This window comes from Athene noctua, chromosome 13, assembly GCF_965140245.1.
Source record: "Athene noctua chromosome 13, bAthNoc1.hap1.1, whole genome shotgun sequence".
Lineage (NCBI taxonomy): Eukaryota > Metazoa > Chordata > Aves > Strigiformes > Strigidae > Athene > Athene noctua.
In genome coordinates, this window is record NC_134049.1 from 1,072,265 (window position 1) to 1,098,268 (window position 26,004).

At 39.9% G+C, this 26,004-nt stretch overlaps 1 protein-coding gene across 3 annotated transcripts in view; it reads right to left on the minus strand.

The window, feature by feature from the left end:
- The window catches only part of TCF12 (transcription factor 12), a 171,180-nt gene that overhangs the window by 89,399 nt on the left and 55,777 nt on the right, over nucleotides 1–26,004 (minus strand). For all 3 annotated transcript variants that reach the window (XM_074917466.1, XM_074917465.1, XM_074917464.1), the window contains exon 6: nucleotides 20,139–20,241. In XM_074917466.1, the coding sequence (XP_074773567.1) occupies nucleotides 20,139–20,241 (103 nt within the window). The remainder of the gene's footprint in view (nucleotides 1–20,138; nucleotides 20,242–26,004) is intronic.

Here is a 26,004-nt window from a genome sequence, read left to right on the forward strand (position 1 = left end):
TCTCCATATACCACAATCCATTATCCCTGTCAAGTTAATGTTCCATGTTGAGCCATATGGCGTGGGTACACACTCAACAAAGGAAATTCCTTAAACTTGTTATAATCAGCACTTACAGTCATCCAAAAAAACTGACATAAACAGCTTTATTGTGTTTTGTGCATTTCGGTTGATATCCATGACAAAAAGAGGAAGCTTCAGGGAAAAAAAGAGGGAGGAGGGAGCAAAGTTGCAATAATAAAAAGGGAGGGGGGCAGACAGAGAGACTGTACATTTCATAATTACACAACATTTTCCTTAGCAAGTGATTTTCAATTACAATAAAGCTTGAGCCTCCTGACACTGATACACTGTGCCAGAATAACAAGAAACAAAAAAAAATTCCAGCAAAACCCCCTACATCAACACCTCATTTTCAATGCAAATAAGAAATCCTATAGTTTCAAAGTGTCTGACTCATGTAAAAGATACTCAATTTAAAAAAAAAAAAAAAAAAGAATAATTTTTAGTTTTCCTGACGTTGGAGACAAGGTTTGCCTTCAGTTGCTGTATAATTACTAAGAATTCCACAGTCCTTCATTACCAATATCGTAATTTAAGTAAAATATCTTTCTATGCATTAAGTGTAGGTCACAGATGAATTAAGGACTCCCAGAAGCCTCTGCTACCTGGCACAACCCATCACATCAAGCCTAAGTCAAGGTACAAGTAGAGCAGAACTTCATTCCAGCCCCCGCAGTGACAACAATAAAACGCTGAGAAAACACACTATCAAATACTGAACTCAGCATCAATTTCTGTTAATTACAGCCTTGTCAGCAACGTGATTATTCAAACAGCTCATGCAAATGTTAATGAGTCCTTATTTGCATATTTATTTTTTCCTTTGTTGAAATGTCATTGATTATTACATTCTACAATGATGAATGCTGCTGATGATGTGCTCTGATATGTAATTAGTCATTAAGTGGAATGAATAGATCAATTATGAAAAAGGAGTGAGATTAAGAAATATCAAACAAGACCGCCCAATGTAACTATAGAATTTTTTTTAAAGGAACTAAAATAATTTCTTGGCATTTAAAGTGCAACATCAGTGGTTTTCAATAAATAAACTACTACTTTTCTGAGGTTAAATAAGATCTTCCACATGCACTGCTCCTTGGGTAATCTAATTACAATAGCAGAGCACTTCTGTAAAAACGGCGAGAAATCTGCAGAGCAACGCACAGGTTTGGGGGTTTCACTGTCATATTCTCTTCCTCCCCTAGTTTCAAAAAATTGTAGCTGTCCCAAAGCTGCCCCGGAGCGCACACACACCACAGACTATCTGATCTTTTAGCAGAAAGGAAAACAGCACTTGCTGCACTTGCAGCAGCCCCACTTTGTTCTCGAGGCAAAGCCTCGCGCTGCCTCTTGCAACTGCCTCTCTAACTACCCAGCCAGGCTTGCTATTTGCAGATGAAGGGGAAATGGGAGAAAAGAGGAAGGAAAGAAAAAAAAAAAAAAAACACACCAACAAAAAAAAAAAACACATTACTGCAGACCAGATGGGAACATTCCACATGACCAAACCAATCAATCACCTCGGTGGGGCGCAGGTGCAACACAGCCGTGTAGCAACACACCATTTCACAGTCTATCGGGCACAAACACATGGTCACCAATCAATGGCACCCCCAGGACCTGGGGGGGAGGCTCTCTCGAGCCTTACTGGTCCATGCCTGATGACTTCATAATCACACATCATTTCATTCACTGGAGGATACAAACCAGCATTCTAATAACCTTCCCCCGAAACCGGTCATGTTGTGCATATTAATAGAGTGCGGGTAGAGCTGCACCACCGGCTCCGCGCTGCAATCTCAGCACAGCCTGCAAGGAGGAAACAACCTGAAGCTAAGAACTTCTGCCTGAGGAAGGAGAGTCAGCTCAGACCCAGATCAATGGCAACATTATTCATTTTGCCAAAATAAACTGTGCGCAACACTCGCACCTTTCACAAAGCAACCCCTGAACAATAGCAAGCCAGCAGAGATAAAGGACAAAGTGGGATGAAAATCAATGGAGAACGTGCTTCTCTACTTGACAGCGTGTTAGGCAAAATTCTGAAACAAACAGTACCACTGGTAACGAAAAAAACAAGTTAAAACTTTAAAAAAAAAAAATCTGTTTGCCAATGCTCAGTGAAAGAAATTGTTGTGTCTTTTAAAGCCAGTATCATAGATTAGTTTTAAAACAAGCAGATACAAAAAATTATGCAACATGATGAGATCATGCCACACCAAGACTTGAATCAGAGAAATGGCTGCTTTTGACTACTATTTGCAAAAAAGATCAATTACTGATGTTAACTTATGCTTGTGTTATTGATGACTTGGCAGTATAACCAGCATTAGAGACATAAGGATATGGAGACATTTTGGCCAGAGCTCGTAACACTATACTGTTCAGTATTTGTTAAAAAGGTGCTCAGGAAACCAACGTGACAAGGAGTGCATCTTCTCTTGGAATTACATTATGCCTTGGGAGTATGGCTCAGATGAGTTGCAACTGCAATGTAAAAGGCTAAACATACTATTAGTATGCACTTCACATGTTTAGAATGCTGTAAGTGGCCAGGTAAGTAGGACTCCACCGTTTGGTATCAAAGCAGAGAGCACAGTTTTACTTTTGTTTTACTTAAAACTGCTTATGTGAAGAGCAGACACCTCAGTTACACAGTTAAACCAGGCTAGTCTACACGTACTGAACCACCTGAGCTTTGCTTTCAGGCATAAGCTGCTGAGAACTACTTGGAGGAAGGAGTAGGCACGCTAAGAGTATAGTTGTTAGGCTGCACTCTGTAGCACTACATGTATCTTTAGGTCAATGGCAATTCCTCCTTTCTCATCTGGGAGGCTCACAAAGGGTCTACTCCGTATTTTAATTCGTTAATACAAGCAAGGAAAAAAAAAGAACCGTGTCAGAAGCAGAAAGCACATTTTCTTATCGTTAGAATCCAGATCATTCGGTGATCTGTACTGCTGCAGGCCCTTTTATCTTCTTTTCTCGGCATCCTCCCTTCCCTATCTCAAAAATCTCAGAAAAGTGCACAACAACATTTGCATTTTGGTCTTAGTTCAGACTCTTGGTATGATTCACCTTTTCACAGGGCCAAATCTGAGTCCTGTAATTCAAAAACTCCACACGATGAAAAGGTGGCAGACTTGGTGTTGTTAGAGGAGCAAAGAAGTGTTAAAGAACAAACATGAATAATACCAAAGGAATATTCACATCCTTTTGCAGAATTATGTTGACCAGCAGCAGATGAGGAAGTGTTCTCTCTCACTAGAATACAAAAATCATTAATCAATAAATCATTAAATTAAGGACCTGACGACCAGTTCCATTCTAGGCACTTATAGAATGCTAATTACTGTAGTATCTGGGAAACCTACGTGTTAAAATCAGAGTATCTTTCTTAATAAGATCATTTTTTAGATTAAGCTCAGCTTCTTTTGTTTTGAAAGCTCTTGAAAAGAAATGAAAAATGTCATATAATGAATTAAGTACTAATATTAGTCACACTTCACACGCAACACAGAGCAAGCTGATGGCTATGCTACAGACTTGACATCTCTTAAGAGCAAAAAACTAACAGCTGGCGACATTCACAATGGGAAAGGCTGGGAGGAGTTTGACAAAGAATCTCATCCAAAATAAAAAACCTCCGTAACGCTTACCCTTACCTGGATACGTCAGGCATGAGGGGGAACAAGGGGACAGCCAGAACAAGTGTCCGGGCCAGTCTGAGCACCTCACCTGCACTCCCTGTGCTACATGTTCCAGGAGCCGAGCCAAAGCCACACGTGTGTCTGGGCAGAGGCACACCTCGGACACTAAACCCCTTCTGCCCTCTGACAAAATCAAGCCTCTCATTGACTAAGGTGGGAAAGGAGTGGGCTTTTGCTTGCTCATGACATAATTCCACCTAAAAAAGCTAAGAGACAGAAAGGGAGGGTTCAGCTCAACCCATGGAAACAAGACCACAGAGGGGTACGACTTCGAGAAACTTCAAAGGAAGGGGTGATCCAACATGGCAAAATGGGGTTCTGCTTGTGAGCAAGGGGATTGCTAAAAAGACAGCATGAAATGCACCGGAGACAATTTTTAGTGAACCTCTGAAAACAATTTTTTTAGAAGTGCATGGCACAGGTATCAGGGACCCAACTGTTAGATAAATTATGTAGGCTATAAGGACATAAAGCGAACAGTAAGAGATTTTAATCGGTTTGTTCAAATCGGTGGAGTTGCGACAACAGTAACAGAGATTTTAACCCATAAACAAAACAATACATAACTCCTGAGACATTTCCTACAGCAAAGGACTCCAGGCAAGATTTGTTTATACCACAACTCTTACCCTAAAATACACAGAAGCAAAGTCATCAATAAAACATTCTATATAATGCACAAGAAGATAGTGTATAAATTACTAAAAATTATCTCGTAAGTAGCAGCTTTGATTTATTAATTCACTAAAAATTAGACAAGCACCACTGTTTGGAAAGAGGGAGCTAGAAGTCAAGGAAAGAAAGTTGAAAGAATTAACTCATCTTGTTAGCACAATGCTAGCTGGGCACAAGGTTAACCCGAAATAGATTTCTGCAAGTACTCCTCACAGTATCAGAAATACAAGAAAATTAGTATTTACAATAAACAAAGGTAAAAATGTGTCAGAACTTACGACAGTTGACAGCTAAGACCAAAGGGTTTTTGTGATTTCTTGAGTAAAAATGGTTAAATGAGATGCAGTCAAGGCAAATGTTATCCTAAGAAGCAAAAGATGCACATTTGCTCAATATTTTAAAAAGCTTTACAAAACTCACTCAACAAATAAAACTGCAAACTGCAAAGAGCTAAAACTAGGTATGTACTTCCCTTAGTAAATGCAATTCTTTCAAGCATTCAAATCCAAAGCAAACCTGTAACACTACTAAGACTGTTCTGTAACTACTGTAGAAACGTACAAACCCAGCTAAAGTGCATGCTTTAGAGACAGATACCAGCTACTGATCAGCTGGTCCCTTTTATCTCATCATCCATACTGATGTTACTCAGCTTTATCCAGGGTCAACAAAAACTATCCGTTTTACCTTTTGCCTAACTGGATTCCTTACAATCAGCATCAAGCTGTCTGATTTCCATTCAGGCTTCACAGCTGGATTCATTGTAAAAGAGTATTAAACCTTGGGCTGGCGTAACTGGCTTTGACTTCAAAGTAAGCATTTTTATAACTGATCATGCTATACATTCAGGTATTAAATAAAATGGTCATTCTGATACAATTTTTTCCAACGTGACACACACTGCATATATTTAAGAATTTCCAGTAGCTGTCAAAGTCATAAATGTAAAAAACCTAACAAACCCAAAATTTCTAATGAGACAAACAAACAAACAAAAAAAAAAAAATCAGGAAAAGGACCAAGAATTTATCTTCTAATAGTAAAAGTCTCATTGCAAAGAAGAGCTGGAGTTGTACTGGGGCTGAGGTGGTTTGTTTTGGGTTTTTTAATTTTTTTAAAAAGGTATGAGACATTTTGGGTTTTGTTTTTATAGTAGTTACTGAGTTGGTTCTTAAGAAATTGGTATCTTTTACATTGTCAATAAAAAGAAGGATTTTAAAGTTAAAATAGAGAGAACGCCTACACTACTTAGAGCTATTTTATATTTAAAGGCTTTTCTTGATAATGAAAATATTTTCTGCAAGATGGATAGTTATTCTAAGGGGAAAAAAAAAAATCCGTATCCTTGGGGGAAAAAAGGGCAGTGTGTGGACAATTTTTTATTTAGATTTGTCTTCCAAAACAGAAAATAAATGAGCAGCTCACCCAACAATGCTTCTTTAAGCAATTATTTGAAAAAGGTCAACAGGACAAAGAGGAGAAAGGCAGCGTAAGTTATGAAAGGTGGTCTGTGCGCAAATGCAAGGGATGGACATATTTTATCTAGTAATTCGCAGTCACATTTCCACCCCCTTTTTACATCACTGCAAAAGTCTGCCCATGGAGAACAGGGGGATTTTCTCAGGGGAGGGAGTAGAGAAGGTGAAGGGCCACCTCCTCTTCCTCACGACAGCAGACACCGAACAGGCTACAAAGGGAGCTGGGGACTCCACTGATCACACGGCAGGGGGGAACACCGGAACACCTACTGCCAAAGAGACAGGCCAAAACCAAAGGGCAGGAAGGGTAAGAGTATCAATAATTAAGAAGGAAAAAAAAAAATCCAAAATGAAAGCTCAAAATAAAATTTACTTTCTGTAGTTTGTCACTTCCTATCTCTTATTGTTGACATACTACTATAAATACACAAAAATGGGAAAGATGCATCTTGCCACAACAAAATGATCAATGCGTATCATTTTAGAGCACTGACCATGAACACTGAACAACAGGATAGGAATTGAAGTTTACCTGCCACAAATTTTCAACTATTTAAAAAAGCATGAATTGCATTAAAGCCTAAAAACGTTAAGATATATTTTCTACATGTTCTTTGTAGGGGGGCCCCCAGGCTCCCCACGGCAAACGCACAGACCCCTGAAAGGAGACAGTTGACCAGATAATCTATTTAGTATCTTGAAACTTCAGGTTTTATTACCAGCTGCCACTAATCCTGTCTTACAGGCTGATACAACCAAAGAACGTATCCAAAAAGAAACACAATCAGCTATGAAACTCATTACACACACTGGTTTATTACCCATAGAGAAGGGGAAAAAAAAAAAAAAAACACAAACCAAAAAAACCCAGGAAAACACGATTTGGATAGTATCCTGCACTTACAATCACCTGACATGATTCTTGTAACAAATTAAATAAAATAAAAACCCCTTCAAACAAAAGTTTAAAGTGATATTGTCTTTTTAAAGCCCAACTAGTTCTTGTTGTGCCTTATTTCTGATTTTGGTCAGCAGTGTCCTTTGCATATGTATTTATACTGTATGACCCCTTTTGTTATTTACAAGCAGAAATAAAATGTGAAAGAGTTTGGATTTAGTACTTTCCTGAACTGGTCACAGCAGAGTAAGCTCAGATGGCTAGTTGAACAGAACATCCTTAGGGAGACAAAGCCACCCCAGAGGCTTTGTGGGCAGAAAATCTTTAGGCAAAGTGATTCATCATGTGTGGCAAGATGACTGTGACATCTAAAGATTCTTGCCTTGAGCAGCATGGTACATGCTACAAGGGATCAAGCACTCTGAAAACTATCCACGCCCGTCTCGGAAGCTTCAGTAAAAAGGACATGCTTTAAATAACAAAATACTGGGCACTAAAAGCGTGTATGTGAATTTGCTTTTTGCATGAAAAACTAGGAAGTTCCCCTTCAGCTTGTCTGAACCCATGCTGTTGACCTAACATAGAAATAAGCAAGTTTTCACTGGTTTTGCATTCAAACTCGCTCTTTCAGAGTCTAACTGAAGGATGTTTTAACATCTAGATCATATTCCTTCCTCCCATGTAACTAAGTCATAGCCTTGCAGGTTTCTTTAGAAGTTGGCCATCAATAAATTATTATTTTTCCACTTTAAAACGTGTTTTCCTATAGTGGCTTTTATCACCCCCTTGCCTGTTCACCACAACTTCTAGCTCTTCTAACAGAGGATCAGAGAATGCTCTACTACACCTCCACTGCAATCTGAAAACAAACAGTTTTGATCTTCCAAATGTGATGCGCAGGTATCCGTCCTGTGAAGGAGAATACTTTCTGTACCACACAGCACCTCTGCTCAGAGTCTGCACTTCAAGAAAACTTAGAAGAACCAGTTCTACATGTACAAACGTCTCACAAAGAAGCAGAAAGAGCCACGTTGGAACAGAAGAGAGACTCCTGTGCTGCGGTATCGCACCAATAGCACTGGCCACTAACAGGCACAGGGAAAGAACCATAAAAAACCAGAGTGGAAGTGAAGAGTGATATGCTCTGTGTTTCAAGAGTCAGGTGTTACAGCCAACTAAGTATCACACTCTAACAACGGAGCATAATCAGATTTAACACTCTTTTTTTAATATTTGAGATGAAGTAAACAAAAAGGAAATATAACTACAAAGAGCAACACATCTGCACAAACCCACAAAAAATGGCCTATCTTAAAACAGTCAAAAAAGCCAACAGACCAAGGAAGACAGACAAGCCAGGTAAAGACAGGAAAAATCCCAAAGTGCAGCTGAGTGCAAGCCTGATGGAAGTGCTCAGGTGGAACAGTGTACTGATCCAGACGGGTGCACCCAAGGGACAAAAACACACGGTATTTTAACCACACAGTAACACTACAGTAAAATTACACTCTATAGATGTGAGGACAGATACGCCTGTTGACAATTTCAGTGTAAGTTAAAGTTTACATCATTTTCTACCTCTGACATTTTGGCAATCTTTGAAGGAAATAAATTGGACCAACAACACGTAACTACTTGCGTTAATGAACTAAAAAGCAAGGTAGAAGTACTATCAAGAAAATAGGAGAGATCGGACAGAGGACAGTGGCAGCTTCAAAAACATAGCTTTCGGTTGAACGGCGTGCTGAGATTGATCAGCAAGGGAATAACAATGCTTTAGAGCACAGGTTGAAAGAAGAAAGTAAGTTACTGGGGCCTGGATACATTTTCTCCTGATGAATCACTGCCTTTCAATTTGGTGTTTTATTTCACATCAGTTTACTGGCATTTGCACTCTGTCTCTGTCATGAGACCAAGCTGTGGCTGTGCTGGGGGAAGAGGGGGAGGCACACAACCCAAACTCAAGGGAGCTCGCCTCCCTCCTCCTGCAGAACGTCAGCCAAGCACTGAAGAGCCAGCTAAAGTCAGTATCTCGAGCTCAAGACATTTGTGCTCCGGATTTTCTTCTGGGTAGGTAAAATGAAATAAATCACTACAGAAAATCCTCTATATTACGAAAATTGTTCTTTATATTTACAACAGAGTAAAGGTATTGCTGAAAGCCCGCTGTTTACTGTGTATATGTAAGCAAAACTACCCTACATGAAATGGTTACCAACTGGAGAAACACATGGGCTCCTTCCTTCTGCCAGCAAACCATATTCCTTTTCATAGTTTGCAACTGTGCCTCTGAACCAACAAAAACCAGCAGTATTTCTCTTCTGGCCCCTCTCCCTTTACCCCCTGCTCCAAAATACTGAAGGAACAAGTTTATTCTCAGTTCAACAGCTTTACAAAAAAATTTTTACCATGTACCTTTTGAACCACATTTCTAGGAAGGTGCATTTCTAATGTAATAGCAAAAATATAAGTGCAATAAAGAATATACACATGTACTGGACAAAAATATCCATTACAATTGTACACAAGGCCTAGTGCCAGATAGCTGTCAAACAAAGGAACAAAATCATACAGTTGTTTGGCACTCAAGGCTGAAATCATTGTGAAACAGGCACTGTTTATAAATTGTCATTGATGAATAAAAGCAGTGAACAAAAAAATTAAAGGAAACGCAGCCAACCACCAGAAAGACAAGCCAATCGTTGCTCCTCCTCCCACCACTCGCAGTAACCAAACAAAACAAAATAACCCCCGAGCTCCCGGTATGCTCGGCAAGGACACGGCCGAGCACGGTAAGTGAGCACTGCACGAAGGACTGACTTCAGATCGTGCTCCCACCACTCAGCCCGAAGAGCCCGCAAAAGTAACAGATTAGACACCTGATAAAAAGTGGCATGTGGATTTCTCAGCTTTGTTATTTATAAAATAATACTTTAAACACTAGTGATGCTAGTGACATTTATCTTAAGCTTAAAAATAGCAATCCCAGAAGATGTAAAGAAAAATTGTTTCAGTGACTGTAAAATATATTGGCAGATATTTCGTCACAGAACATGGCACTGCTGAAAAAATATCACATCACCTATCATGGAGAAGAAAGATTTAATTCACATCAGCTAAAAGGATGATATTTCTCTAAGTACAAAGTAAGACAGAATTGTATCCTGGAAAAATAAGCAAGAGTTCAGTTTCTGATCTTGGGTATCTGTGCTGATTTCAGTATCTTTCAAACTTGAAGCTGAATAATAACAATTCAACACACCTATATGGAAACAAAATCTCCTCTAACATTAAAGAAAAAATAACTTATAAATCTGCAAAAAAAATTCTTATTTTTGACTGATAGGTAGAATATTACGGTGTGCTAAATGCTTTCTACAGCATAACACACATGAGCTTCCTCAAACTCCTCATAAGACCACACGGCTTAAGCTAGGTAAGGCATATTTAAGAAATAGGGTTCTGTAAGGAATTAATTTTTGTCAATCTTTATCCAAGCAAATCAATCAGCCTGTAGCTCAAGTTGGAAAGTACCTCAAGAATCCAAATAAATATATAAATACCTTAAATCTGAGGTGTCAGTTTGTAATGGACAAGCAATACGTAAAATAAATAAATGATATCACAGGAAAGAAATAAATCCAGTCAGGAACAGAAGTGTTATTTATCACAGCAAAATAGTAAGGCAAACTTCACTTTACTCCTGCGATGCAGAAAACATACTTAAAACTGCAGTACCTGATAAAGAGTGTACAAGTACACTATTTCCTATCTCTGCACTTTTTTTAAACATGATATGAATTTATTTACGATACGGTCATGCACTTGGGTATTCAGTGCAGAGCCCAAGGATCAGTGCTGAATCTCACAAGACTGTTAACAAGTCACACATTACTCTCAAGCTTCTGCTTTCTGTGTCCCATTGTATAAAAGGAAGAAGTTGCACGATGCCTTATTTGTACTGCCTTTGTGCCTAAAGCGCCAGACTGATGCTGTGGAAGATACTGAAATGTTGTTACGGTTACTGCAACAACAGCACTGCTTTGGCACATGCTCTGTACAACCCCAGTGTCGGTTTGCACATGACATGTTTTAGTGCCCTTGGCGACCTTTAACGCTCATGGCCAGATCTCAGCAGTTTTAGGAAAAGCTGAAAAATCAGTCTCAACCTCAGTAGTAATCGCTGGGTTTCTTCCCCGTGTCAATGAACCTTTTTTATTTTATCACTGAACGTAAGGCTGCCACTGAAGGGATCAGTCGCAGCCATCCCAAATACTGTCAACTTCCTTCACCCTGTCTGTAACACAGCACCACCCGAAATGATCTACCAGCTCTCTATTTCATCTTCAGATGGGGCCCGACCTGCTTGTGCATCTTCCAAAAAAACCCAAAAATCCCTGAACAGCACCCTGCCTCCACCAAATGCCACCCTGGTGAAGTTTTCACACATAGCAACAACAAGGTTTCTACTTCTCAAAGTGACCCTTTATCTGAATGTCTAAGAAATAACTGCAGAATTTTCAGCTGACTTCCCAATATACGTGTATGTGCTAGAGTGACAGAGGCTGAACACCTGTCTGAAAGCCAGAGTGTCATTAGCCTTCAGAAAAGCGTAAAAAGACAGCAAATAAAGCAAGATATTGCTTAACATTGCTTAACAGACTGAGCTGCAGTTTCTCTGGTCTTCCGCACATTTCTGTTGCATGAAAATCTTTCACCTGCTTTTCAGAAACAAAACTTTGGTGCAATACTCGACTGCAGTGAAAGTGTTCAGACATTATTTTCACAATCAAATTAAAACATTTTCTTTTCTTTTGGTGATACTGTTTCCATTACTCCACTATAGAGCTGAAGCACTGCATACCCACAGCAGCTTACAGCTCTAGGGAAAATGCAGGGGCCACTCAGCCAACTCACAAACCCAACAGTATTAGAGATCCAACACCCTCAATCACCTGAAAAATAAAATCAGATCTTTTAATGGCTCACTTGTTCAATTTCATCTGCTTTGCCTTCCCCTCTGAGATACCCCTGTATCCAAACAAAGCCAGGTTTCCAGCAGCAACAAACATTTGACTCACTAAAACTCAGTCTCTGAAGAAAACTATTAACAACTTCAAATCATATTAATGCAAATACTATAATGCCCCAAATCACAAAAGCCACTTGTTTTGGCATAAGCAGCCTAGTTACAACATTTTGGTTGATCAGTTCAGAATTTAATCACTGGATACAGGCTGCTGCATTTATTAAACACTGGACTGCCAGCAACTGACAGGCTACAGCTACATGCACACAAGAATGAAAAAAAAATTAACGGAATGAAATAGAGATTAAGTAAATTATTTTTATGCACCTGGCGATAAGCAAACATCTTTATTGCAAAACAAAGACAAGCCATGAAAAATTACAAAATTATCTTTTAATCACCAGTGAGCTTTCTACAGTCTCCTATTTGAACAGGATAATAGTTATTATGTAGATCCCTAAGCAACTGCCTCTTGGGGAAGTTACATCACCAGGATGGGAAAGAATCACCCCCTCCTCCCCTCTCCCTGGAAAGGAGCTTGGCGCCTTCAGACAGACTGAAATATAAAATCCTACAGCTTCACCCAGCTGATCCCATCCACTGGAACACATCTACAAGTGCCCAGGGATGGCAGGAACCACAGGAGAGAAATATGCCCTTTCAGCATTTCATGCACTGATGAGCCTTGTAACAGATAAACATACCCTACAGCAGCTAAACTGACATGTTATAACAAAGAGGAAATGCAAGACTTAAAAATTTCATCAGATTACTATTTATTCCCCTTTTCAGAGGCAGAGTACACTGTGAATAAATCAACACTCAAATGTATCAGACTGCATTAAGTAAAAATCAAGCTTTGCAGAACAAATTTTATCAGAGCTAAAATATTTCAAAATTTAAAAAGCCACAGACTTGCATGTTTAAATCCCCAGACTGGCAATTCAGCAGTACTTAGCACGACAAAAATTGTGTGTTTAAGTGCGAGACCTGTTAGAACAGGGCAGCATTCCCTCTTCCTCCCACACCACCCACACCAGGTGCCGTTCCTCCCGCCCTTGGTGCACAGGGCGAGCAGCACCGCTGCCGCGGGCCGGCAGGACGGGCCCCCCCCAGCACCCGCACACCCCGGGAGGATCCAGGGGACACCCCCAGCAGCCTTCCCACTACAGCACCAAGCCACAGAGCGCAAGAGATCTTTCGGAGCAGATCTCTTCGCTCTCTTGTTTGCCACGAGCCCGCACTGCTTAAGGACAAAGCGCCCCAGCACTCGGCGCAGCCAGGAAGCAAGAGGATCACTGACGGGGGGGGCGGCTGCTGTGCCCCCCTGCCCCTGTCCCCCCCCTGCGCTGGGGCTGCCCAAGGCAGGAGCTGCCGCGGGGGACAGGCCGCTGTGACCACGCACCTACCTGGCAGAGCCACACCTGAGCACCACCTGAGGAGGCTGTTAGGGCCCCTCTGCCACAGCTGCTACCGGGAAGGAGAGGAAAGTCTCAGGGGGGAGCCAGCACAAGCAGACACCTGCTACAGCACAACGGTACCAAGGATGTGAGCCCCCTGCTCCGTCTGGAGAAAGCCTTGAGGTATTACTGTATTTAAAAATTGTTAGGAAAGCTATTTGATTGAAATATTACTGTAAACAGAAGGGAAAACTAAGCTTAACCACACTCTTGTGAGCAGAAACCCAAGGGTAAAAAAAATGCCCTGCACTTAGCACTGTCACTAAATGGCTGTGTAATTTAATTTCCCAGAAACCTATTAGCTTTCACAAAAGGAAAATGAAGAGCAGATGAGAGCAATTCTTTGGTGTGAGTGGAATTTATTTAATGTAATACCTGGGGGGGGGGATGATAAATCTGAAACCATACCAACAGATACAAAACATCCCAACGCTAGGAAGCCTCAGCCTGCAGAGCAGCACGGCAGGGCCAAGGCTTTACAGACAGGGCTGCGGACAGCCTGCCCCTGCCCCTGCCCCACTCGCCACACCAGGGCTGGGACACAGCCAGGGGCACAAACAGCCCACCACAAGGGCACTGCCTGCACTTAACACGCCACCAGCGCAAGAAAAACCCCAAACAAAACCCAACAAAACAAAGCGACCTCAATTTATTTATGGGGATTTTATATATTCATGCATGAAGCAAATGATACATATAATTACCTGGAAGAAATCATGGAAGTTTAGCTTAAAACATTACTCTGAGTTTGAAATTCTCGCTATAAAAACAGAAGTACTACAAAATTCACATGATGCTTTTAGCCAATCATACAGGCCCAGTGTCAATCAAGCAGTTAAGGCCAGTGACATGCCCCAGAAGGAAAACAAATATTCTTGGAAGGAAATTTAAACATAAATCTTCCATTTGCCAGATTAATTATATGCTATGATTTTGAAAAAACTTTTTTTAAAAAACCATAAGCCTACCCCAAGCAACAAAACATGAAAGCTTTACTGCAGTGAAGCAATAGCAACACTTACTTTGGGAAAAGCAGCCACGGTGTGTTACACACAGATGAGTCCCATCTTGATATTTTTACGTTTAATAATCAAAACAATACGTGATTTGATAAAACCTAAGTGTAATGCTGTGGAACTGCATGATGCCAGTTACTGTAAAGTTAATTTCAAGGAACTTTTCCAGCATGGGGAGTTTATATATGGCTTGGGGTGGACCCATGTCTTAGAGCAGGAGACCAGTATCCCCCAAGTACTGTAACTGTGGATCATCTTCTACTTGCATCTTTACTAACAAAATTTTCTCAACTCTTAGCCCACAATAACATTTTAATATTAGCTAATTATGCACTATGTCAAGCTAGATATCCTTTTATAATTTTCTTCCAACTTACTGCCCTACTACTGTAAAATGAGATGAACTGAGGCACTTGTCAATCTTTGTTGTGCCCCTATTTTGTCCTTTTCTTCTTTTAACATTGTTCTCTTTCTTCCGCATGAATTCTCCGAGGGATACGAAATATTCTGTCGCCACCATTCTCCAAGTTAATACCGATGTAACTGCGTATAAATTATTTCAGCTCAATCTTGCCATTACTCATGTCTCTGGAGATCATTTCCATTGTGATGCCTATTTTATTCCACGTGTTAAATTAGTAATGACTACAGAAGGCAATTTAAGGAAATCTAACTATTATTTTGGACAAATACAAGGTCTGCCAACTCACTACTTGCATCTGTCCTCTCCCTTCCTAAAAGGTAATTAGAACAAGATTCCTAGCAAAAACTGTAACAGCATCATTCTTAACATTTGTCATTTTAATAACTATTTACCCTTGCTTGCTTCCTACTATTGCCTTCACTTCATGAAGTCATTTGATAATAAGCTCTATCTCCGATTCCAAAATGCTTTTACTGGAGGGCTACCAAGGAAGAAAACTCAACAGTTTTCCTGAACGTTAGTGAAATTCTTAACTGAGAAACAATTTACACGCATGCCTTCTTTTAATTGTATTTTAAAATTCAAAGGCCTCTCCTTTAACTGATAATAACCTTTCCCAAATTAAGGTTTAAAAGGCTTACATCACCTGTTCAGGAACAGTATCAATACTGGAAAGCTTACAGAGGCTTCAGCTACTTACCATGCTGCTTCAAAAAATGCCCCTAATGTTAACCTTTAAGAATACTTACCACTCTATCCAAGCCAACTGGAGCACTTAAAAGTCAAAAAATATATTTTACAATAAAAATTAGTCATAGCAATTTCACTAGTTTGAAAGATGCACTGCCACGAGTCCAGTCAGTCTTACAAACCTACACAGACAATCAAGTCAATTAAGTGAACAATAACACTAAAATGAGAAGGCATCCCAATCCAGATATTGATCACTCATTTATACGATTAATCCACAAAAATGAGTCTTTAGTTTCTCAGTAACTCGGAAGACTACGTTTGAAAATTCAAGGAATTTGGCTTCAACCCATCAAGCACCTCTGTGCTCCCTCTGCCCTTCTCTCCACGCAGCAGTTTCTACCCAGCATATACCTATTAACCACCTGCCACACTGGTGCAAGACAGTTAAACACTAATAAATAGAGGATAAAGTAAATGGTGTATATGTAATTTACTTGCAAACCCTGTTTTGTGAAGCCTGATGACAAACCACGCAAGTGATTCAAGCACATCAAGTACAACCAACATCGAAGGAAGCCACGCTGCAAAAAACCCCGATACATGTTTCTCTGCTTCCATTAGAGAGTACTATGGTTGGTTCTTCCACCTATTTAGTTCAATCAGGACAAGTATCAGGCTTACCCTTTATATTCGCAGTACATTTTGATTAACAGTCTGAAATATCTATAGCTCTAATTACTGTAACAAGCTTCTACTCCCTCCCCCGTAAATCCTGCCTGATGTGTATCTTGACTTCCCTGCATTGTGCGGTCCCCCCCACTCTGAATGCTGCTCTAAGAAAATACAACGGCCACACCTAGCGTGAAGCAGAAGGCAGTTGTTGAGAAGAGGAGCAGGGTCACCACTTCACTCAGATTCTAACAGAGGGGAGTGTTACAGCACCAACAGATGATCTGAAATGAACTAGTAACTCCAACCCTGCAGCTGCTCTGCCAGAGCCAGTGAGCAGGGGAGGGCAGGAAGATGCAAATATCTAAAATCCTCCATTCCCACACATTCAGAGTTGCCAATTATGGCAGTTTCCAGTTATCTTGGTTGACAAGTCTTCAAGCCCTGTAGCTAGCCGAGGAACACCTAGAGCTCCAAAATTGAACCCAGTTAAACTGCAAAGGAACTAGTTAAAGAAATAATGAGAAAACAAGCAAGTATACTTGGAAAGAAAACCTGGAAAAATGATCTCTTTCAACTTCAAGGGACCGATTTCAACATGGCCACCACCATCTCGACTGAATTTGTTAATGACTTCTTATCACGTACAAGCTTGCGGCACTGCGTAGCACACAGACGGTGAACATGGAGCACAAAAGTTTTGCCTTGATCCCTTCTGCCTCTTGTGGAAAGACAGACACACCAATGAAGTCACCGACTTCAAGTTTTCATGGGGAACCCACAAACCCCCTCTGAGCCATGTTCAGAATGATCTGCTTGCTTTCTTCCTGGTAAGCAGCAGTAGAAAAGCTCAATAGAATAAAGTCCAGGGAACGGCACAACAGAGGTACGATACCACATACCTGAAGGGTCCCAGCAAAAACTGACCTCAACTTGCAAGTGCAGGGTACTAAAAGGCAGCATAATTACAGAGAAAAGAATCTCGTATCCTTGTGAATAGTTTTCTAGAATGTAATTAAAACAGAAAGTGTTGAATAAGCAAAGATTATCAAGTCTAAATGGAGCCACAATACCACCAATATATCTTAGCCTGATTTTCTACATATCTCTATGGATACCAACAGACTATGCCAGTGCCAAGAGGATTCAGTGGCTTTACTTAAAATACAAGCAAGGGCCCTTCTTTTTTTATACTAACAAATCAACAGGATAATTCTGGAATTTGTTAGTGAAGAACACTAACCAATCCAACATAATAGCTTTACTTCCTCTGCAAAACACTTCAAAAAATATCTAAATGAATATGGAAATGCATCTTTCTGTGGCAAATTGTTCATTATTGAATCATTATCAACTCTTGTTAGACGAAATTTCTCTCTTTTGCAATGTACAAGATCATTAAAATGTTTGAGAGCTCCATCATGAAAGACAGTGGCACTTTATAATCCACTATCTCTTCAGGCAAATATGCTTACGGCTGAGCATAATACACAAAATAACAACATCCCCTTGACACACAATTCTTTCTTTTAATGGTGCTCTTAAGTGTTGACAGCAATGGTGAAATATGTTGTTGTTGGTTTTTCTTTTTTTAATAGTTTTTAACTATTTCACAGATGTATTTCAGTCATGATAAAGTGTTGGGAAGGGATGTGTTTCTTAGATCTCCAGCGTGGAACTCCAGACACTCCACCATTCCTATTAGCCTGCTGAGATATTTCCCGTAAGCTCATCAAGTTCATGTTCTTAGCTTCCATTTTAACCCCTGACAATCACAGAATAATCAATCAATGCATTAACCTACAGTAACTAATAAAATAGATGTTTTCATCCTGTTGATAGGAACATATCCATAATTTACTATTAACAAGCCACATAACTTTCTTTGGTCTCAAAATCTTAGGAAGAAATCTCATTTTTCTTTTTAATAATACAAGAAAAACCATAAACACAGATAGTGGCACTACATCGGAAACTCCTACTCCTCAGTGGTTTTACGTAGTTTTTATCATTCCTCTCTCTCCAAACTTTCAGCATCAACTTAAGATACGCTGCAAAAATCCACAATGTGAAAATATGATATACAAAGCTGCATCTTATACTGTAACATAAGTAAAATGAATGTAATTTTTTTGTTATGACAAGCCAAAAACCACAGGTGGAATACTTTTTAAAGCATACTTAGAGCATTTTGACGTATACATTTCTTAGAGATATATACTGAAAGCTTTCTATAGTCCTCTGCTGTATATAAAAGGAGATGAAGTACTATTGCTCCAGCCATATAAAATCCCTAAGAACTGTCAGCCATAAAGCCATACAAAACTATTTCAGTTCACAGTCGCTTTGGGTGACTGACACACACACATCTTGCAGTTCATTATTCTTTCCACAAAACAATCTCAATGGAGACTTCTCAAATCTGTATTAATGATGTAATTCTAGTACATCTAATGCAATCACCTAGCCATCTCTTCAGTAACACTGAAAAACTAAGAAGATACAGTTGCACTAATTATTTTCTTCATGTATTTAAAGGCATATATTGTTCAGAAATTGGATGCCTCAGAATAAGCAAATAGTTTGCCTTTGGTAGTACACATTTTTGAAAAGATAATCAAACTTGGCTATGTATTTTTGTAAAATAAAATCAGTATCAGCTACAAAGCCTAGAGTCATTCCATATGTGCTACCAATCAAAATACTGGAAAATCAGTTAAAGTAATTTGTCTTAGTCTCCTGTATTTAAAAAAAAAAGACAACATATTTGAAACAGTATTGGGAAAAAGCTCTACTTTGCTTTATCAAAATAACTAAGTGAAACTACATTTTAGCTTTACTGTCTGCAGATGTAAGTACCATTGACCAACCGACAAGTACTCTCTCTAAACAGACTACAGAGACAGTCATTTTAAAATTGTGTATTTGTAGGTTCATATATGTAGGTTTAAAAGAAATTCTGTTTTCAGCAATAGCTGTGCTTTGTCTGCTTCTGTTTCAGAGAAAATTAAAACTGTAAACAAAGACTGAGCAAAGTAGAAAGATTTCCAAAAGAAATTGCAGACCACCAGGATTTGGATTTAGGTAATCCACTTAGATTACCATGGCTATGTCTTAAAAGGACAATACTGAGATCACAAAATAGGTCATGTCTACAAGACACAGAATATCCAAGTGAAACAACGTCAAATATACAAATTCCAAACAAACACTCAGAGTCATCCCTAAATTTAAGACACCAGAAAAAAAATTTGAGCCAAGGCCATATATTGACAAACAATAAATGTTCTGAAATCAACATTTTCATGCTGCAAACTGGAATAGGGATGAGGTTCAAACAATGCCACCAATACATTAACATGTTCCAGGTAACACAGAAGTGCAGGCAGTGAGGAAAAAGCTTTCAATACCTAAGCCCACAATGTAATACACATTTTGCTTGCTTGTTTTTCCAGTTTCAAAAGCAGAAAATGTTGGACACCAACAGGTCTGGAAGCAGTAGCATTTGCCTAGCAAAATAGGAGTTTGCATCTATTTCTTACAAATTACAACATTTCTAATACAACACATACCAAAGAAATTAGAAAATTAGAGGCAAGCATCAAATTATTGACTAAAGAAAAGCCTGAAGTACACTGGTACATAGTTCAGGAATGAATAGCGTTAGTAAAAAAAAAAAAGGGTCTTTTAATGAGCAAATTAAAAATTGTTGTAGATGTCTTCTCTGCAAAAGTTATGGAAAATTCAGCTTTAAAAGTAAAAATAAAATCAAAATATATCAGCTTTCTAGATCAACTTGAGAAAATCTAGGTGATTCCTTCTTCTAACAAGTCCTGGACAACGGCCTTTATGAGGAATTCACCCAACATAAAAAGATCTCAATGGAAAAGTCACTGTTGCTATGAGAAACAGAGCAACTTCCAGATGCTTGGCATGTCAGGCCTAGACAAGGGAATGAAAAATGTCTCTTTCTGACCAAAGAGGCTTTGAGGGGATACTCGTAAAGAATTACCTACTTACCCATCAGATTTGAGTTCATGAAAGGTGTCGGGGACAATCCTTCATGGGGTCCTAATCGACTGTCATTCAAGTGATCACTGTAATGAGGACTGTCTGCAAAACCCTAGAGAAAAAAAGACCAGAGTATTAAACAGATTATTTGCCAGCCCAGCTAATTGAGTGTAATGACACTTTCCTAATTAAACGTGCAGAGTCACAATTGGTCATTAATCACAAAAGTTGGCTTTTGGGTCTATCTCACAGAAATTACTCCCTGACCACGATTTACTTTCTCCCCCATCAAAAAGAAACCACTTAATTCTTAAGCTGTGTCCTCACGGGCAATATTTCTAAAACTTGAATAATACCGAGATATTTTGATATTTGAATCCTCTTAGTGCGGAGTCAAACCACTGAGAGAGTAGAATTAGTCTGAAGAACTAACAACTGTTTTCTGGGTTGTTTTTTTTCCTAAGGTTTCTGTTTGCATTAATAAAACAACACAGTAAGGAGGTCAGGAAGAGCCACTGACATTAGGAAAAAGCGTTAGTGCAAATGAGAAGAAATTCCATTTCCCCTTGCAGCCGGCTCTTGCTGCTCCAGATTAATAAGCGTGTTGACACTATCGCATTACTGAGCAGGCGGGTCGCTGACAAAAGGTTTACTTCCAAACAGCGATTAAACAAACAACTTTGTCACATGATTTGCAAACAAGCACTCAAACTGAAACACTGTTTTGGGCTTTTTCTAGCACTGGTACAGCCCACTTGGCAGGTTTGGGGTGACCCTTACGCAGGTCAGGAAACACTGGCTGATTGAAAGCTTGTGTCAAAGGTGCAGAGACACAAAACAGAGGCCGTAGGATGCACATATATTAATTACCCCAATTACTTCAAATTATCGTTTCTACATTTCAAGATGCTTTCAGCTTTTCCATATAAAGGTATGAATATGGTATTTGCCATTCAGACTGATCAGATGTGTGCTGAATCACTCATTCCGTACCAAAACATCACAGACCTCACACTCAGAATTGCGCCTCCTTGGTAGACAAAGTTTTGAAAAACACGTAAACCTTATCTTACAATTCCCACTTACTTCTCTGAGTCTGGTGAACTGGTAAAGAGAAACCTAAAGCTCAGGCCTAATTAGGGGGTGTGTGGGGGGTGGGAATTGTTCACCGCTGCCAGAAACCATCCCAAGCGCCCTGGGACTATAAAATCATCAATCACTGAACATTTATCATTTTTCCAGACCGCAGGCTCCCATTCAAGACAACATTAATGGGGCTGAAACAGGCCTCACTACCTTTGCAGGCGTGCTGTCAGTTCTACCAAAGGGCTAGTAACTGAGGGCTAAATAACTGTCACATCACTACTGCTGCTTACGGATGCATGTCACAACTCTTGCTGCTACTCGCCTTTAAAAGTAATCTTCTGGGAGTCCCAACTCCCAAATGCATCTTTGGCTGACTTTATCTACTTCAGAATCGGCGATACACATGTGATAGGCATTCAGAAACAATCTTAGTGACATTTACAACTTGGTTATGACCACAAGCGTGTCCTCTGGTACCCATGACCCAGCCCCGTCTGTCAGACAAGCCGCGTGCGGCAGCAGCTGCCGAGGAAACGGAGTGGCTCCTAGCTAAGGTCACCACATGTGGTTTATTTTTATGCTGAAATGAAACAAAAAAGAAATTAGATCCGCTGAACACAGAAACAAAAATTTGCAAATGGAGGCCAAAAAAAAAAAAGCTCCCACATAGGTAGCTGCCTATTAGACTCTCTGCTTGTACTTGTTGTTCTGGGGTTTTTTAAAACCTTTTCCCCCTAAGACAATACTTGGACTATATTTTATTTTTTAAAAGAAAAAAACTAGGAAGGACATGATCAGCGATAAAAGAGAATCCGTATCTCAGACATTCAGAAAGTGGTGTCTAGATAAGCCCCAGAAACGGAAATCTTTAAGAGATCTTTATTTACAAAGTAAATAATAAAACTACTGAGAATCTAACAGGGGTAAGACTCATTTCATACAGTTACACATCACGCAACACCATCTACCCAATGCACAGGAGTAATAATGCTCCTCCCCAAGTTAATATTGCAGATTCCCCCCCAAACAGAGGGATTGGAGAATTGGGTGGATAGTTTACTCAGAAAATAATGTTCCTTCCACAAAAAATAATTCCTTCAAATAATCCTTTTCACATACCCCCTCAGTTTCCCAGAACGCACTTGCATCCAACTACCACAGCATCAAAGCTATATTTCTACACCACTAGACAAATCAACTATTTCATCTACCTGGAAAAGGCTCCAAGAAATCCTTCACAACACTGAAGCCACAGAAAACAGAACATTTACTATACGGGGGGAAAGGTACCAAGGCATATGTAAGCCCTTTAAATAGAACTGTTTTTTTCTGTACTTGAATTCAACTCCTAAGTAAAATTAATTATGTCAGGCATTACATTCTTTGTCATGCATTGCAGAATTTACACTTGTACAGAATGTAACTTCACTCAGCCTTTGTCTGCAGTGGACCTACGTAAGAGGTCTTAGCTTGGCCCCCATCCTTGACACCAGCTATTCAGGCTTAGGACTGAGTTATGGATTATCAGCTCAAGCACGGAGTTTTGTTTGGATTACAAACACTGGGCTGATTCCCACATACAACTCACACTAAATGAATACAAAATAACCACAAACACATGCAGTTTTTATTTAACAAACTTCTTCTGCACTTCACAAAAGCAAATTAAGCAAAAATCAGACAAGCTCTAAGGACAATGATTTAAATTACACAGTTATCTCGGAGCATTCTTCACATTTAAGCTGTACTTCAAATAAAATTGCATTCCTGATCCCATTCCTTGCTTTTACATCTGTATTGTCAGCTTACATAACAAACAGATAAAGTTCTACTAGCAAGAGATGTAATCAATCATAGATGAAAACTTTAGAAGCTTCCAATAGCTTCTGAAAAGCTACTGGAAGCTTTTAGTCATACAATCAAGGCTTTAAAAAAAAAAATGTATTTAACCAATATGATAGTGCAAATTGACAACATATGTTTACTGCTTAAGGAAGAATGCAGTTGAGAGCTCAAGTCTGCCTGCAACACCAGTAAAGGGCAGTGGTTTATTAAAAGGTACATCCCACCTGTGTGACAGTAAGAGCAAACTCTATCACCTGGCATCTCAACTCATCCCTCATGGCAAAAGCAACAGAAGGTGTGGGGGGATAGAAATAAATTTCTATCAGAGTCCTTTTTCAAATCTATGTTTTAAAGACGACTCAGTAACACATACTGCCTGATTTCATTCCTTCTGTCTGAGAAAGGAAATTTCCGTTCACGGCAGTTTTGAGGACTGCTCCCTGAAAGGGGACTCACTGCATCATCGCTAGATTGATACCGGCTCCGAGCAGAAACAGCAGCTAATTAGCTATGGCAAAAGCTCTTCTCCCTCTTGGGAGGAGCTATTCAGTGATGTATACTCTGACCCGACTCTACTGGAACAGGCTGGTGATGGCCGCCCTTGGGCCACTGGTGGGCTTCCAAAGGCCTCTGGAGGGCTGCTACCTACTGACACCTGCAAGGCAAGTCTGACACAGAAAGGCTGGGAGGAGACACTCCATCCCAAGCACACATCCCCATTTCTGCCACCTTTGCTCCCCAGCAAACACACCAACGGATTAGCAAGGGTCAGAGTGCACAGTCAGAGTATTAGCAAGTAGCTGGCAAAAAGTCTACAAAACAGGAGTTACTGGAAAAATTTATTTTCTATTGTGAGCACCCTATTCTAAAGGGACTGCAGATAGCTCAGGGCATTTTCTGTCTACAGGAAGAAGACTGGTTTTGAATATGATTAGATGTCGATGCAATGGCTGTAAACTCAAGACCATCTTCTTCGTTCCAACCTCTTACATAGCTACTCCAAAAGCAAGCTTCAACCTTCTCAAAGGAAGACAAGCTTTTCTTTCTGTGTTGTGGTAGCCCCAAGCAAAGTCTAATGGGGGCTAACTGTTCCCTCACAGCATTCTGCAATCTTGTCACTGTTCGTTTTGCCACAGGCCTCTCCCTGAATTTCAGTCTGACTGCATGTTTGTGATCAGAAAGTGTCACATGCATCTACAAACAAAAGCAACAAGTACTGTCTACTAATAATACCTGTCATGAATTGCAGCTGAACGATTACTACAAATTAGCACTGCAATTTATCTGAGTAGTGAAGACACTCTCAACACTGAATGCTCTAACATTTTATTCATTTTTCAAGTATTTCTTTGGATTAGGGTGATGTTCTCTAATCATTCCAATAAATTAAGGCTGTCGATTAAAAAACTCAACAGTTGCAACAGCTTTCATTCCTGCCCTGTTCTGGGTAAGATGCCCCAAGTGTCCAAGTGATTTAGGCTTTATCTGTAAGATTTTCCACACACAGGTATGCTAACACAGCCTTAGTATCTTCCAGAATGTATTGTTCTAGAAGACCCAGAGAAGAGATAGAAAAAACCCAGAAAATACACTCCCTACTAGGCACGTTTATCCTACTAAACCATAAGGGAAGGCCTGACGCTATGAGTCTGTGCCCCAACATACAAAATAAAACCTCCTAAAACTCAATGTCTTTCAATGACTATATTAAAGCTCAGACATTTTGGGTTAATGTCAGTCACAGAATTCACCTAAGAATAAGCCAAGAAGCCTCCCCAGCTTACTGTTCCTAGCCCTTCTCATTGCACGCTTCCAGGGCTTCCGTAGGATTCATCCTCTCGCTTTAACTTCCACTTCAAAAACATTCAACTATTGTCCCTTGGTAATTATTTTCTGAAGTCACACCAGGATTTGTCTTTGCGTAAATGAAACTGTACTCCTGACCCTAACTCAAGTTGTGGGTTTTTTGGTTTTGTTTCTAAATAAGCACAACATCCTATTTCCACTGCAGGGTAAAATTTGAAAAAGCGAAGGACACGCTGTAACTACATGGCACACCGTTTTCTCATGCACCTACTAACTGCACAGAATACCTTCTTCCTGTACAGGTCACTACTCCACAGCGTTTTATTTGCTCAAGTACACTAAACTGCAAAAAAACAGACTTTTCTTCTTTGTTTCTCGTCCCTTAGCAAGCCCTCTCCTACCCAAGTCCCTGGGAGCAGAGCACCACCACACCCAGCTGTGGCTCGTGACCCAGCTCCCTATCAGTAAGTGCCTATTTGCATTTTAGCAACTTATCCTATAGCTCAATTATCGCCTTTAAACTTAAGACATTAAAATTCCACTCAAATAAATGGTTGACTTCACAGTTTGATGTGGCTACAGACCAAAAGATTAAATTTAATGAATGCTGCTTCCAATTCCTTGAGTTTTATAGTTTGGCTGAGCTTCACTAACAAATATTAATTGTTTGAAACTCAGGAATACTGAGGTCCCTTCCAAGCTAAATTTAGCTATGATGATACGAATCAGGAAACAGTCATCGAAATGACTAATGTGTAGATGAACGACAGCGAATCTACTGCTGAAATCCACTTTATTCCGGATTATCGGCCTCTCCAAACTAATCTGAGCATTCTAAAACCAAACCAGAGGGGAAAAACACAGGGGGAGGGGTGTGGAGGAAGAGATGCAGAGACAGGACAGACGGACAGATCCAGACACTGACTGCACCCAGGCACCTTGAGGGGAGCCACTGACTGAAGATCCGACAAGAGGCTCGCGGCAACAGCCACACCAAGGTGTCCCAGCTAATTTAAAAGATTATGGATGATGCAATCATGTATGTTTCCAGAAATAGCTAGCCATTTTGTTCTGAAAGAGTATTTTCAGTCATTGAACCTATGTATTTGTCAGTGGCTCCTACAGGAGGGACTACAGA